An 11,680-nucleotide genomic window follows, 5' to 3' on the forward strand; every position below is an offset into this window, starting at 1 on the left:
CCGCGCGCCCTGCTCACGCGCCGCATCTCGGAGCCGGGAGCTTTCACACCCGCTGCCTTTCACGTGTGATTGACCGCTGAGAGCCTTGCGCTTCGTCTCGCCCCCTTCTTCGATACCGCTCTCTGCCAGGATATTTTGTGGCCTGCGATGCTGCTGGCAGGATATTTAGTTTTGAGACAGCGTAGCTTTGCTGTTTTACTTTTGGAAAGTAGTTGTTAGCGTGTCCGAAACGATCCGTAACGTGCAAAAGGCTGCAGGGAGCCGCGCGCAGCGCCGCCGCCGGCCCCGGGGGCGGCTGCCGGGGAGAGCCGCAGCCTGCGGGGCCGCTGCGGTGACACAAAGGGATTCGGAGACGGCAGAATCATACAGAAACATGTAAAAGGCATTTTTACCCCTGCGCCATTCATTTTTAACGCTCGCTGGCAGCGCCCGCTCTTTCACAGGTGAGCTAGGGAGCAGCCGGTCCGGGGGCCGAGGCGGCACGGTCCTGCCGCCGGGCTCATCGACCACAGCCGATAAAGCGCCGACAGACCGCGAGCGCGCCCGGCGCCGGCCCGCCACCGGCAGTCAGCCGGCCCGCCGGCTGAGCAGGCCTGCAAACATTTCTGTTTTGGCAGCGCTTTCGAACAAATAGCAAATCCTTCAGACTTCTCCTTGGCACTGAGCAGAGCATTTTTGCAGTGATTGATTCTCTCTGTTGAGATTCAGAGAAAAATCCCCCCGTTTCTAGGAATGCCGAGGAGCACAGGTTGTTCCCGCGCGCGGCGCAGCATGGCTCGGCCTGGCACGGCGCGGCACGGCACGGCGCGGTGCAGCACGGCTCGGCCTGGCATGGCGCGGCACGGCCTGGTGCAGCACGGCTCGGCACGGTGCAGCACGGCTCGGCGCAGTGCAGCACGGCTCGGCATGGCACGGCACGGCACGGTGCAACACGGCTCGGTGCGGTGCAGCACAGCTCGGCATGGCACAGCACGGCATGGCACAGTGCAGCACGGCACGGCGCGGTGCAGCACGGCACGGTGCAGCACGGCATGGCGTGGTGCAGCACGGCTTGGCATGGCACGGCATGGCACGGCGCGGTGCAGCACAGCCCGGCATGGCACAGCACGGCACGGCGCAGCATGGCACGGTGCAGCACGGCTCAGCATGGCGCGGTGCAGCACGGCTCAGCACGGCACGGCATGGCGCGGTGCAGCACGGTGTAGCACAGCACAGCGCGGTGCAGCACGGCATGGCATGGCGCGGTGCAGCACGGTGTAGCACAGCACGGTGCAGCACGGCATGGCATGGCGCGGTGCAGCACGGTGTAGCACAGCACGGTGCAGCACGGCATGGCATGGCGCGGTGCAGCACGGCTCAGCATGGCACAGCACGGCACGGTGCGGTGCAGCACGGCTCGGCATGGCACGGCTCGGCACGGCTCGGCACGGCACGGCGCAGTGCAGCACGGTGCAGCACGGCACGGCGCGGCACAGCGGGTCGCCCCGGCCCCGGGAGCCCCCAGCGACGCCACTTGCTGCCCGCGCGGGAGCCGGGGTGCCGCATGCCAGGGCCCTGCCAGCCGCGGGGGGTGCGGGGCCCTCGCAGGTGCCCCGGAGCGGAGCGTACCCCGGGGGGCAGCTGTGGGTACCCCACGGGGGACGGTTGCAGACACCCTGCGCGGGGCAGCTGGTGGGGTGACCCGCAGGGGGGATGGTTGCAAATACCCCACGCGGGGCAGTCTTTGGGATGACGCCCGGGGGGCCCATTGCAGACACCCCACGCGGGGCAGTCTTGGGGACAACCCCCAGGGGAGGCGGTTGCAGACACCCCACGCGGGGCAGTCTTGGGGACAACCCCCAGGGGAGGCGGTTGCAGACACCCCACGCGGGGCAGTCTTGGGGACAACCCGCAGGGGAGGCGGTTGCAGACACCCCACGCGGGGCAGTTTTGGGGACGACCCCCAGGGGGGGCAGTTGCAGACACCCCACGAGGGCAGTTTGCAGGTGCCCCACGCGGGGCGGTTTGCAGATACCGTGCATGGGGCAGTTTGCAGACACCCCACGCGCGGGCTGGGGGGGGGGAGGCAGCTGCCGGGGCCCCACGCGGGGCAGCCGCAGATCCCGCCCGCCCCCAGCTACCATGCGTGCGAGCGCGAGTGTGTGTGTGAGCGCGCGCGGGCCGGGCCGAGCCGGGTGCAGCACACCGAGCGGCGCGGGGCGGCGGCGGCCGGGGGCGGCGCGGGGCGGCCGGGGGCGGCGGCGGCGCTCGCTGCCCGAGCGGGACGGGGGCGGCCCGGGAAGCGCGGGAAGATGGCGCCCCGCGCCCTGCCCCCGCCGCGCCGCGGCCCCGGCGGCCCCCGGGCGGGCGGGCCCTGACCCGGCCCGGCGCGGCGGCGGCGGCGGCGGCGGCGGCGGCGCGGGGAGAGCGCGGCGGCGGCGGGCGGTAAGGGGCGGCGGCGGCGGCGGCGGCGGCGGCGGGGCGGGGGCGGCCGCTGCCCGCGCTTCCCGCGGAGCCGCAGCCCGCCGGGGCGGCGCGGGGCGGCGCGCGGTTCCCGGGACGGCGCCGCGGCGGCGCCTTTGAATGAGCCAATGGCGGCGGCGGCGGCGGCGCTGCCCCGGGGCGGCCGCCCGGCAGGTGCCGCCGGCGCCGGGCACTGCCCGAAAGCACCGGAGCGCGGTGCCGTGTGCGCCGGGCCGAACCGAACCGGGCCGGGCCAGGCTGAGCCGAACCGAACCGGGCCGGGCTGAGCCGAACCGAGCCGAACCGGGCCGGGCTGAGCCGAGCCGAACCGGGCCGGGCCGAACCGAGCCGAGCCGAGCCGAACCGGGCCGGCGGCGATGCCCCGCGGCGCCCTGCGCGCCGCCGCCGCCTGCCCCGCCGGAGGCGCCCGCGGCGTGCGCCGAGCCCGCCTGGGCGGCCGCAGGCTCTGCCGGCGCCGGGAGAAGCGTTGGCCGAGGCGCGGCTGGCCGAGCCGCTCCCGCCAGCTCCGCTGAGCATCCCCCCCTTCCCCCCCCCTTCTTTCTTTTTTCCCCCTTTTTTTGTTTTGCCTGCCGGCCTGGTGCGCGGTCCGTTTAACGGGTGGGCTTCTTAAAAGCGGCCAGGTCATCCCCGGGGAAGGTGAAGGTTGTTAATCGCGCGCTCCGGCCGCAGGCAGCTCGTCCTGCTCGAGACGCCGTGCGGTCCCGTGTTGCGATGCGTGGCATGAAGTCGTGCGTGTCGCCATCAGAGGGACGCTCCTCGGCGGGGGGGAAAGTAACTTTTGGGTTGTTCTGTCGCGTTTGCCGGCGGTCCCGAGGCGAGCTGCGGCCGGGGCGCTGTCGAGGGAGGGCGGTTTGTTTGCCTCTCGCGCTTCAAGCCTTTGCGGCAGCGAAACTCGGCTGCTCCGTTTCACGCGCTGTTTGGAGCGCTCCCGCTTCCCTGCCCCGACGGGGCTCTCGTGCCCTTCGGGGAAATTGCATGGAAATTATGCATGAAATTTAACATCAGATTTAAAGCTCTGGACCCCCAAGCACGCAGCCTGCGCGGCGCCCGGTGGGCAGCTCGGGCGAACAACGGGCTCGTTACACCCCGGCCGAACCCCGCGGGACGCAGGGCAGCGGCGGTGGCGGCGGGTGACGAGCGCGTGCTCCCCTCCCAGGGCTGCCGAGGCTCATGGAGAGCAGCAAGCTGAACCCCATCATCCGGGATGTCTACGCGGCTGCCAGCCACGTCCAGCCGGCGCCGGGCGACTCGGCGGCGCGCAAGGGCAGCGGCTGCCGCGATCTCATGGTCAAGCTGACGGAGGGGCAGTACGTGCTGTGCCGGTGGACCGACGGGCTCTATTACCTGGGCAAGATCAAGCGGGTAAGGCAGGCGCCCGAGGCCGGGGGCGCGGGAAGGGCGGTCGGGATGCGGCGCCGGGCGTCCGCCCGGGAACGGGGCGCCCGCTCCCGGCCTCACGTGTGTCCCGGACTCGAGGAGACCGAACCCCGCCAAGCCGCCGGCGCGACGCCTGGGCAGCGTGGAGCCGCGGTCGCCCTGCGCTGCGTCCGTGGCCGCTGGGGCTCTCGGGTCAGCATCCTTCACCGGGCTGTAACGCCTCGGAAAGCTGACGGGCCGCGACTTCTGAGACAGCGGGGGCCGCTCGCCCGGAAAACCGGACGGGGAAGGGCTCCGAGCGTGGGCAGAGGCGCACTGGCTCTTCCCGCTGTCCCCCCGCAGGTGAGCGGCTCCAAGCAGAGCTGCCTCGTGACCTTCGAAGATAACTCCAAGTACTGGGTGCTCTGGAAGGACATCCAGCATGGTGAGTGACGCCGTCGCCCGCAGGCACCCGCGGCTGTCTCCCTCCCTCCCTCCTTCCCGAAGCGGCTGCAGGGAGGCCCCGTTAGCCCTTCGGACCGCTGCCGGCAGCGCGCCCGCCGCGGCGGCCGGACTGCCTCGGGCGCTGCCTGGGCCGGCGGCGTCCCGCGGCGGAGGCCGGAGCGACGGTCGCGCGGCCCGTGGGCGCCGATGCCGGGCGCGTTGCCCTCCAGGCAGCCTTCGTCCCGAGTTTCAGGCTGGGGTGCAGAGGTCTGGGTGGAGAGGGCACTGCGCCGGGGGGTCCTGCCCGGTCCCTGGCTGGGAGCCGGGAGCGCGGCGGGGGCCGCGGCCGGAGCGCGCGCCCCTCTGACCCTGCCGTCTTCCTCTTGCCGCAGCCGGCGTCCCCGGCGAGGAGCCCAAGTGCAACATCTGCCTGGGAAAGACGTCGGGCCCCATGAACGAAATCCTCATCTGCGGGAAATGCGGGCTAGGTGAGCGCGGCGCCGCGGGGCCCCGGCCGGCCGGGCTGTGCCCCGTCGCCCCCGCGCCCTGTCCGCTCGCGGGCAGCAGCCGGGGGGGCCCGGCAGGCTCCTCACGCTGCCCCTCTCCCAGGTTACCACCAGCAGTGCCACATCCCCGTGGCCAGCAGCGGCGAGGGCCCGCTGGGGACGCCGTGGTTCTGCCGCCGCTGCATATTCGCCCTGGCCGTGCGGGTGAGCGAGGGGCTGCGCGGGCTGCGGGAGCGTCCCCGGGCTGGTCCCCGCGGGGCGCTGGGCTTGGGATGGGGACACAGCATGCCAGGTGCTGGTTTTTGGGTCGGGAGCTTGGGGCGGGGGGGTCCCCGCTGGAAGGATGCTCTGGGACAAGGCCGGGGGAGCAGGGTGGCGTGGGGGGAGCCCTGCGTTGCTCTCCAGCTCCTTCCAGGGTGCCGCGCCGTCCGCTCTGGCATCGTGCGGCGGGTGCAGGATGAGGTCCCCCCCTCCCGGGCCGGCTCTGCTGACCCCCTGTCCCGCTCGGTCCTGCAGAAGGGGGGTGCCCTGAAGAAGGGAGCCATCGCCAAGACGCTGCAAGCCGTCAAGATGGTGCTGTCCTACAACCCCGACCTGCTCGAGTGGGACTCCCCGCACCGGACCAACCAGCAGCAATGCTACTGCTACTGCGGGGGCCCCGGCGAGTAAGGCCAGAGCGTGCGCCGCACCGCGCGGGTCTCGCGCCTGCCGCAGGGGAGGGAGGCAGGAGAGGGGCCGCAGCAGCTCTGCGCTCACCGCGGAGGCAGCCCAGGGTGACAAGAGGTCGTGGGCAGCTCTGGGATGTGGGAATCCCCCATGGAAAAATAGCAGGGCTGAGGAAACTCGTGGCTGAGCAAGGTGCCGACGCGGAGAGCTGCGGCGGGGCCTTCGCAGCCGGGCCGCGGAGGGCGAAGTCGCCAGCTTGCAGCCGCTGGGGTCCGCGCGGCTGCCCTGCCATCGCGCTCACCCCGCTCCTCCTCCCAGGTGGTACCTGAAGATGCTGCAGTGCTACCGCTGCCGGCAGTGGTTCCACGAAGCCTGCACCCAGTGCCTCAGCGACCCCATGATGTTCGGGGACCGGTACGTGCTTTCCGGCTCGGCATGTCAAAGCGGACTTCCCGGGGGGCGGTGATGCATGTAGATGTTTCAGTCTGAATTTGTGCACCCCTGGGTGCTGGGGGATTGCTGTAGCCAGAGCTCAGCCACATCAGGTCACATCAGGCTACGTGACGGGGGGTCCGGCAGGAGCCGGGGGCGTGGAGCCCCGTGCCGGGGTGGGGGGCCCTCAAGCGCCCCGCGGGCGCTGCAGTGCCCCAGTCCCAGGCTCCGCGCGGCTGCGCCCTCCGGCGCGCTCACTGCGGGGACGCTCCCAAACCCACTTCCCTCCCTTACTGTCTCTGTCCTTGCCGTTTCCCAGGTTCTACGTCTTTTTCTGCTCCGTGTGCAACCAGGGACCCGAATACATCAAGCGCCTGCCCTTGCGGTGGTAAGAAAGGGGCTCTGCGACGCAGGGGTCAGGGTCGGTGCCCGGGTCCCCGCCGGGGCGGGAGGGGAGCTGAGGCTGGGGGGTCTCCTCGATACCGGGGCTCTCCCGGGGCTCTGTTCGGCTCGCCAGCTGAAGGGCTCCGTGGCTGCAGACCACAGGCAGAAAAGCCCCGTTATTTAGCCTGAGCTGTTCTCGTCCCCGACTGTTCGCCTCGCGCCCCGGGGGTGCAGCCTGCTCCAGACCTGCTGCAACTGTTCCCGTTTCCAGGCTGGCTCGGGTTATTTTAGAGTCTGAGGCTGGATGTCTCTCCGTTAGTGATGAAGAGACATCGTGTCGGGGAAGGTCTTGCCCTGGCCCGGGAGCGTGCATGGCCTCGGCCTCTCGCGCCACGGGCCGTGGGCAGGAGGTGTCGCCCGAGGGTGCCGGGAGCCCTGCCGTCGGGCCTCTGCTCGGCCCGCGGCGCCTGGGCACGCGCAGCTCCCCATGCCCAGCCCGGGGGTGCTGTTTCCCGGGGGAGCTATTTCTTAATAAGCTCCAAACCTACTGTATTGCCCTGGAGCCAAAGTACATATTTGCCAGAAGATAACTGCAAAATGCATTCGGGTGACAAGTCATCTGTTTCTGTGATTAAATACAAGCTTACACGGTACCTTATAATGTACCGCAATGGTCTGAAAGCACTTTATAAAGATTTACATATATATATATAGAGTGCCAGCAACCCAAATTCTCTGCTATTCCCCTCGTTGTGGTGGCCCTTAGCAGACGCGTTACTGACGCTGGCATGTTACGCTACGCGGCTGCCTCGAGGATGTCGCACAGAGTGCCATAGCGCAGCAGGCTGGAGGAAGAATTGGGGAGATCCTGCAGGATGTGCTACTGGGCTATGTGTTTGGAGATGCAAACGTAAAATCCCGCAGGATATATTGGGTTTTGCAAATACAAACCTTTCCACTCCCGCCGGGGTGCACGCGTCCCCTTCGAGGCATGTCAATGGGGCAGCCGGCTTCCCGGGAGGGGGGTTTTGTGAGCGCGGAAGGGCTCAGCCGGGAGGCGCTCCTGAGCGGTGCTGCGTGGCAGAGCGTCCTGTCCTGACTGTAGCGGTAGTTGCAATCCTGCCCTTCTGGGAGAAGGAAGGATGCCAACCCTCTTGCTTCGTTTGCTCCTGCAGGGTAGATGTTGTCCATCTGGCCCTCTACAATCTAGGCGTGCAGAGCAAAAAGAAGTACTTTGACTTTGAGGAAATCTTGGCCTTTGTAAATCACCACTGGGATCCTTTACAGCTCGGAAAGGTAAGCACAGGCAGCCGGGGTGAGGCTGGAAAGCAGCTGGGAGGAAGGGAGAATAAAAAGCACCAGGAGAAAAAAGCATCTGCTCAGGCACAGGCACTGGGCTCTCCTGCCTTCGGGCCAAGCCGAACGCCTCCCCGGAGCGCAGGGAGAGCTGGGGCGGCACGGGGCGCCGGCAGAAGGGACGTGCCTGCATCAGCCAGATCGCTCCGACAAACTCGGACATCTCTGCTCAGCAAAGCCCCCGGTTCTTGCAGCTGCCCTGCCAGCCCCTCGCCCGCCGAGTCCTGTCCCGGGAGCCTGCGGCCTGGGGACTCCTGCTCAAAACTCAGTCTTGCTCAGATTTTCATTTGTTCTGGTGTTATATCGAATAATTTTCCGAGTCAGAGCTATAGCTATAAAACAGAGCTCCCTGGAAAGCCGTTACCGCGTTAGGAATAGATCACTTCCCTGCAGAGAGTAGCCTAAGCAAACAGGCTTTCTTTTCCTTGCAAGGAGGGCGAGATGTGAGCGGATTTGCTCTGCCGCTTGCACCCTGCGGCTGGCAGGACTCCAGTGGGTTTTGGTTTCCTGGCTTTCTGATCCAGCTGCTTGGACAGGCTCTGAAAACTGGTGTTCGGGTTCCCCCGTCTGTTGAGTTGTTGAATAACCACCGCACAGGCTGCACCCTGGCGGGGAGCAGCGGGCAGGGGCGGGCGCCGGCGTGCCGGGGGCTGACCTCTGCCCGTCTCTTCCCCAGCTGACGGGCACCCCCATCTCTGAGCGAGGCCCGCACCTTCTCAATGCACTAAACAGCTATAAAAGCAGGTGAGCTGGGGGAGGCCACGGGGCATGACGGCTTCGCTTTGTTTTCCGGAGGGCGGTGTGTGGCGGGAGGGACGGGATGGGGCTGGACGGGCGCTGCGAGGGAACGGACGCTGCATGGTCAGACTGAGAAGCCGTTGGGCTCAGGGCTGCTTTCCTCTCCTCTGCCGCTCAGATTTCTGTGCGGTAAAGAAATCAAAAAGAAGAAATGCATCTTTCGCCTGCGAATTCGCGTCCCGCCAAACCCCCCCAGCAAGGTCCTGCCGGAGAAAGTGCCGGGCACGGCTGAGAGCCGCTCCTGCGAGCTGAAGAAAAGAGGGAAGAGCAAATATGTCCATAAAAGCAGGTCAGTGACCAAACTTGCCCTCTTCTTCCCTCCACCCTGATGGCTCTTCCACCACCGGACGGTCCTGGCATTCCCCATCCGTGCCTGCAGGCACTGCTGCGAGGCAGCAGCTCGCCCTCCCCGGGCAGCTCTGCCTTGGGCTGCTGCTTCCCACGGCCCGGCCGCCTTCATCACGTCTGTTCTCTGCGTTCGCAGCCTGCTGCCTCGCGAGCTGCAGCAGCAGAAGCAGCGAGCTGCTCGAAGGAAAAGGGCCAAGTTCCTGCTGGAGGATGCCATTCCCAGCGTAAGTCTCTGCTTTTCTCTCTGTTACTGCTCCAGGTTTCGGCTCCCAGGTGGCAGCGCCCACGCCACCCTCGCTGGGGACGGGGAGGGCTCGCTGGGCATCGCAGCTGGGTTTCCCCCTGCTCCTTCGGGGAGCCCCGTCCTCACTCCCATGCCCCCCTAGGAGCTCGCCTGGCCACCCCAGCCGGCGTGGTGGGGAGACCCTCGGGGACACCCCTCTGAGCGCCGCCGCTGACCCCAAACCAGCGTCCAGCGCCTGCAGGTGGGGTGGAGGCGTTAGCCTTGCTCGGGGACGTTGGGCGCAAGGGGCAGTGCCACGGTGGACAGCATCGCCGGGATGCATGCTGCGATGGCGGGCTGGGGCCGGAGGCGCCGCTCTGTCGTTCGTGGCGGCTCCCCGAGCAGGGCGCTCCGGCACCCGCAGCGCAAGAGCAAGTGGCTGCAGGAGACTCCAGTGTCTCAGTTTCGCCACCTCCGGCTCCTCCGTGGCGACGCGCTCGTGCGTTCAGGGCTGTGTCGCAGCCAGCACAGCGAAGCCCGTGGGCGCGAGAGGCCCCCGTTTGCCCCCGAGGGACGCGGGGCCCTCGGGAAGAGTGGGCACGGAGATGTCCGGCCAGAGGGTGCCACGTGCCCCGGAGCGGGTGCCGCTGGCTCCGCGCCGTGTCTGCCGGGCGCGCGGGGACGGAGGCTGCCGTGGCTCAGCTTTTCGGGAACACGCGTGCGTGTTTTCACCCTGCAGAGCGACTTCACGTCTGCTTGGAGCACGAACCACCACCTGGCCAGCATATTTGACTTCACACTGGATGAAATTCAGAGCCTGAAAAGGTAACGGCTGCCCGGCCCCGGTGGCCGGGGAGGTGGGCGGCTGCGGGGGGCCCGTCGCGCCCCGGCTCCGCGTGCTGTGTGTGCTGGCGGCGCCGACGTGGTGGCTCAGTCCCTCGCTGCTGCGGGAAGGGGTGGTTCAAAGGCAGAAGGGTGAGGGCCGGGGCTGGAAAACCCTCGGGCGCTGGGTTTGCGCGAGGAGGGAGCTGCTCGGTGGGGCGCGGGGCTGGCGGCAGGGCTGACCTCGCGTCTCCTTCCCAGCGCCAGCTCGGGCCAGACTTTCCTCTCGGATGTGGACTCCACGGACGCGGCCAGCACATCGGGCTCCGCCACCACGAGCCTGTCCTACGAGTCCAGGTAGGGACGGCGTTTCCTTGCCCTCTCCAGCGGCAGAGCGGCGCTCGGTCCCGTGGCCTCCCGTTATCCCTGTCTCCTTCCCCTCTCGTAGCCGGAGGACCGTGGGCAGCCGGAAGCGAAAGCTGGCGGTGACAGCCTACACGGCGGTGGGGGCAAAGAGACGAGGCGGTGAGCAAGGCAGGCGCCTGCCCGGCGGGGCCCCGGAGGGCGGCGAGGCGGCGTGCGGCCCCGAGCGCCCGGACGACGGCATCGACAGCCACACCTTCGAGAGCATCAGCGAGGACGACTCCTCGCTCTCGCACCTCAAGTCCTCCATCAGCAGCTACTTCGGGGCGGCGGGCCGGCTGGTCTGCGGCGAGAAGTACCAGGTGCTGGCCCGCAGGGTGACTCTGGAGGGCAAAGTCCAATACCTCGTGGAGTGGGAAGGCACGACCCCCTACTGAGCCCGGCCGGGCGCGGAAACCTCTCCTGGAGTGGGAATAGCGATCCGGATTAACGCGAAACCCTTGGCGTAAAGCGGAGGAGGAGGAAGGGGCGCCGGTGCTGGACACAGCCGCGAGGAAGCGCCCGGCCGCGCTCCCGGAGCGAGCCCTGGGCTGTGCGATGGGGACCCCCCTGCCCGGCCCGGGGAGGGTTTGGGGCCGAGCAGGGTGGAGGTGGCACCGCGGCTGCAGCCAGCCGGTGCCGTGAGCTGGGCTCTCCGGCGGTTAAACCTTTCAGGCTTTTTTTTTTTTTTTTAATTCTTTTTAACAATTGTTATTTTATTGGCCGTGTGTATCCGGACAGCATCACCTAGCTACCTTTTCCTGACTGAGCCTTTGGCTAAGCCAGGGGTGCCGTCGCGGCGGCGGTAGGAGCGGTGAGTGGTTCTGGCTTTTCTCCTTGTGCTGCCTCCCGGAGGCAGAACCGGCATCGCCGGGCCCCGGCCGCGGCTCCAGGGCTGCCCGCGGTCCTGCGCCGACGGACTTCGTGCCAGTGCCCCGGGCGCCCGGGTGCTGCGGCCGCATCCAAGCCTTAAATAACAGCCTCACGCAGTCCCATTGCTAAAGTAGAAAGCAGTTTCTCTCTCATGCTGGAGAACCTGACGGCCGTGTCCTTGCGCTGATGGGAAATAGCAGGCAGGCTGATGCTTGCCACAGCCATTATATAGTATTCTCCTTCTCATCTTGAATCCATTCGTTAATGGAATGCGGTTTGTTTTAAATGAGGGGAAAATGCCCCATAAATAGGTCATGTGCAGCCAGCTTTCGTGGCCGCATGGCAGTTTTACAGGACGGTTGCAATCATCCCGCAACCTTGAAGGTGTAAGGTGATGCACCAGCTTTGTTTTCGTGTTCTTCTGACAATCATGATCTTGGAACGAATTAGACAAAACACACAAGCTTGCCTTAAAATCATTGCGGGCACCTTGTGAGCAAGCGGTGTTACAGCCGAGATGGAGGCGGGGGCCTTTATTTTCACAGGAATCGTCACACTGCATGTGCCAAACGAGGAGACAAACCAAAAACGCAATGTGTTGTTGCTG

The 11,680-nt window shown here is 67.4% G+C and overlaps 1 protein-coding gene across 2 annotated transcripts; it reads left to right on the forward strand.

Annotated features, from left to right (window-relative positions):
- The first annotated feature begins 688 nt into the window (after window positions 1-688).
- On the forward strand, window positions 689-11,317 carry PHF19 (PHD finger protein 19). Of its 2 annotated transcripts, none has more exons than XM_068914245.1 (15): window positions 689-748; window positions 3,620-3,825; window positions 4,183-4,264; window positions 4,656-4,751; window positions 4,873-4,973; window positions 5,286-5,434; window positions 5,754-5,849; window positions 6,187-6,255; window positions 7,427-7,547; window positions 8,284-8,351; window positions 8,524-8,694; window positions 8,890-8,977; window positions 9,716-9,801; window positions 10,060-10,155; window positions 10,247-11,317. In XM_068914245.1, exons 1-15 carry the CDS (start codon window positions 733-735, stop codon window positions 10,596-10,598), a joined length of 1,797 nt encoding a protein of 598 aa, XP_068770346.1. In that variant the 5' UTR covers window positions 689-732; the 3' UTR covers window positions 10,599-11,317. The 2 variants fall into 2 exon arrangements, with proteins under 2 accessions (XP_068770346.1, XP_068770347.1); XM_068914246.1 differs by lacking the exon at window positions 689-748 and adding an exon at window positions 2,374-2,424.
- Window positions 11,318-11,680: the final 363 nt, after the last annotated feature.

The sequence above is a fragment of the Struthio camelus genome, chromosome 20 (genome assembly GCF_040807025.1).
Source record: "Struthio camelus isolate bStrCam1 chromosome 20, bStrCam1.hap1, whole genome shotgun sequence".
NCBI lineage: Eukaryota > Metazoa > Chordata > Aves > Struthioniformes > Struthionidae > Struthio > Struthio camelus.

Bases quoted from the DNA above. Each gene is read 5' to 3' on its own strand.
- PHF19 (XM_068914245.1), top strand. The intron at 7,548-8,283 runs GTAAGCACAGGC...TCTCTTCCCCAG, and splicing joins ATCCTTTACAGCTCGGAAAG to CTGACGGGCACCCCCATCTC. The intron at 9,802-10,059 runs GTAACGGCTGCC...TCTCCTTCCCAG, and splicing joins GAAATTCAGAGCCTGAAAAG to CGCCAGCTCGGGCCAGACTT.